The sequence below is a fragment of the Pteropus alecto genome, unplaced genomic scaffold, assembly GCF_000325575.1.
Source record: "Pteropus alecto unplaced genomic scaffold, ASM32557v1 scaffold326, whole genome shotgun sequence".
NCBI lineage: Eukaryota > Metazoa > Chordata > Mammalia > Chiroptera > Pteropodidae > Pteropus > Pteropus alecto.
Window position 1 is genome coordinate 1,557,867 of NW_006438873.1, and position 2,931 is coordinate 1,560,797.

Consider the following 2,931-nt stretch of genomic DNA (forward strand, 5'->3'; position numbering starts at 1 on the left):
ACTTCAAGAAATGTTCTTGTGTTATAATCAGGATCACCTGGCTGACGTAACCCTCATTGGGCCAGGGCTGTTATTTCTCTACACTGAGAAAGAAAAATACCAGAGGGGACACCTGTGGCTTGAAAAGGTCTTCTTGATATCAAAGCTCCCTTAGCTGGCTATGTCGTGTTTATTCCCCTTCCCCAAGTCCCCTCCATGCCTTCCCCCACTCACCGCATGCCTAAATTTAACAAATTTAAGCTTGCAGACTTTCCCAGCACACTAGCTACACAAAAATGAAACTTAGGTCCAGAAAGGCTCTGAAACAATGTCTTACATGGATAAAGGCATGCTCTGTTCTGAATACAAGTATTTAAATTACATAATTACCTTTTCCAGCCTCATCCTTTCTTTCTAACTTTATTCAACTACATATATTTTTTGATCATATTCAGCTCAAGTGAATTTGAATGCTCAGGCCTGTTTCAGCACCTTGATACCATGTCTCTATATCAGTGGTTCTCAGTCAGGGTTGATATTGTACCCCGCTGGGGACACTTGGCAACTTTGGGTGTATGGGTATTGTTGGCATCTGGAAAGCAGAGGCCGGGAATGCTGCTAAACATCCTACAGTGCACAGGACAGCGTCCCCACTGCCAAAAGGAAACATCCAGCCTAAGCGTCAGCGGAGGCTGAGAAACGTTGCTCTACACACAGCACTATTGGCACAATGGGACTAAGACTGCTCCCAGGATCTTCAGGTTTCTCTCCGTGTTCCCTGGACATCCAAACCACAATTCACATTGTATTAAAATTACTTAATAAAAAAAGTAGAATGGTGGTTGTTGGTGGCTGTGGTGAAGGGGTCGTGGGAGTTAGTGTTTAATGCGGATGGAGTTTCAGAATGGGAAAATGAAAAAGTCCTGGAGATGGACAGTGGGGATGGTCACACAGCAGTGTGAATGTGCTCAATGCCACAGAACTGCACTCTCAGCGATGATGAAGAAGGCGTTTTACGTTACGTATATTTCACTGCAATAAAAATTTGGAAAAATTATATGATTCTCTCAGTAGACAAATTTAAGGACTGGATCCACTCAATTCCTGTGTCTTGAGTACCTAGTTGGGGTCTGGGACGAGAATTCAAATATTGTTCTGATAAGCTTGGGGGTTTTAATCTTGGAGTTGGCTTCTACTTACACCACTTTCTGGAGATTATGGGTAGCAGAGGCTATTTTTTCATGAAGAATCCTCACCGATGAGGTACTGAGGAAGCTCTGACTGATGTCTAGAAACATCAGATTCTTGTTTGAGCCAAACATGGAACAAAGGTCCACCCAGAAAGGAAGCATGTGTTGGTCATTTTTGGACCTACAGGGAAGAGACAAGGGAAGGAATTTACTAAACACTGCTGGAGAGAAAACTAACATTTGTACATTCTTGTGAAGGTATTTAGGATTGTTCTGGGCATACACCCTTAATAAAAAGTTGGATGACTGAATCATTTAGCTTCACTATCAGATAACTCATTGCCTACAACATATCACTGGAGAAAGACCTTCATAAGCTTCTTGCACAGCATCTGTTAGAATGTTAGAATAAGTCAAAATTATTACCGTATCTTTGATAGAAGATTGAGGGTGATGTACATATCAATAGAGGATATTAGACTCTATGATCATATGTCCATATACACAATATACTTAAGCTAATTTACAACTATATTTGCTGACCTAAAATGTCTATAAAAACTTGAGAAAATAGTCTTTAAGTGGTTACATATTCATCATAATACACAGACTTCTCAAGGTATGTTTATTTTGCTCTGGTGGTTACTTCCTGGTGGTAGGATTTGTGTGAGTGATGTGGTTTCCTTATCTTTTTCAATATTGCTTAACTTTTCTATTTACATAGGGGAACTTTGTAATCATAAAAAAAATTTTGATTTTTAGGAAAATGGTGAGGGCACTTGAAACCATGATGTGTCCAAAAGTTAAAATATTTTTAGTAACCGACAAGGGGATAGATACCATGAAAGCTAAGAAATAGTCTACTATCTGAAGGTTTTCATGGAGAAAAAACAAAGGTAAAAATGTGCAAAGAATAAAAGATATTATTAAATATAATAGAGAACAAAATGTAATATACTATTCTGAAGTAGTAGTTATGGTGTCTGGAGATAATGGAGGAGAAATGAAGAGTCTTTGAAGGCAAAAGCTTCATTAGTAGACTTGACTGAACAGCAATACTACGCAGAGTAGACATTTATGATTTAATGTAGGAAAATAAAAGAGAAATCATACAGAACTTAGATTTTCTCAGCTCTAGTGCCCCTGGCTGTTTTATGACCAGGTTATACCATTAGTTTTACTAGTGGTGCCTGCCTTGAAAGACACATCCAACATAAATGGCCTTATTATAAATCTTTAGGCAACAGGAGGAAAAGTTGGTTTCTGCATAGAATTTGTGACTTTTCAAAGAGTATGATTAATATATTCTGGGGGAAAAAGTTAAAAGACTGTGTAGGATTTAGTGTCAGCAGCTATCTTATCAAGATAAAATAATTAAGCCAATAAGTAGAGTACCCCCTCCTATGACCCTGCTATGGAAAGAAGTGATTTAATCAGAAAACATCTGGTGATTTAACACTACCTTGGGAGTTAGAGACCAGCAGTACTCTGGGCCTGCTGTGATGGATAGGGGAAGTGGCAAAAAGCATATGAAAGAAACTTTCACGAAAACTTGAGTTTGCATTACAGACCAGAATTATAATCAAATCTAAAGACATTCAGTTCCTTCTCCTTCTTCTCAGACCATGCAACCAAACCAAGATTAATTAATCACCATTCAACACCAAGGTTAAAAAGAAACAAGGAGAAAAATAGAGATTATTTTGATTTGGGATCTTAGATGGGGTGGGGGAGGGGGAGAGAGAGAGAGAGAGAGAGAGAG

At 38.7% G+C, this 2,931-nt stretch overlaps 1 protein-coding gene across 1 annotated transcript in view; it reads right to left on the bottom strand.

The window, feature by feature from the left end:
* Positions 1-2,931, bottom strand: part of NLRP2 (NLR family pyrin domain containing 2) — a 20,233-nt gene that overhangs the window by 10,610 nt on the left and 6,692 nt on the right. The window contains exon 4 of the mRNA XM_006915985.1: positions 1,180-1,350. Within this exon, the coding sequence (XP_006916047.1) occupies positions 1,180-1,350 (171 nt within the window). The remainder of the gene's footprint in view (positions 1-1,179; positions 1,351-2,931) is intronic.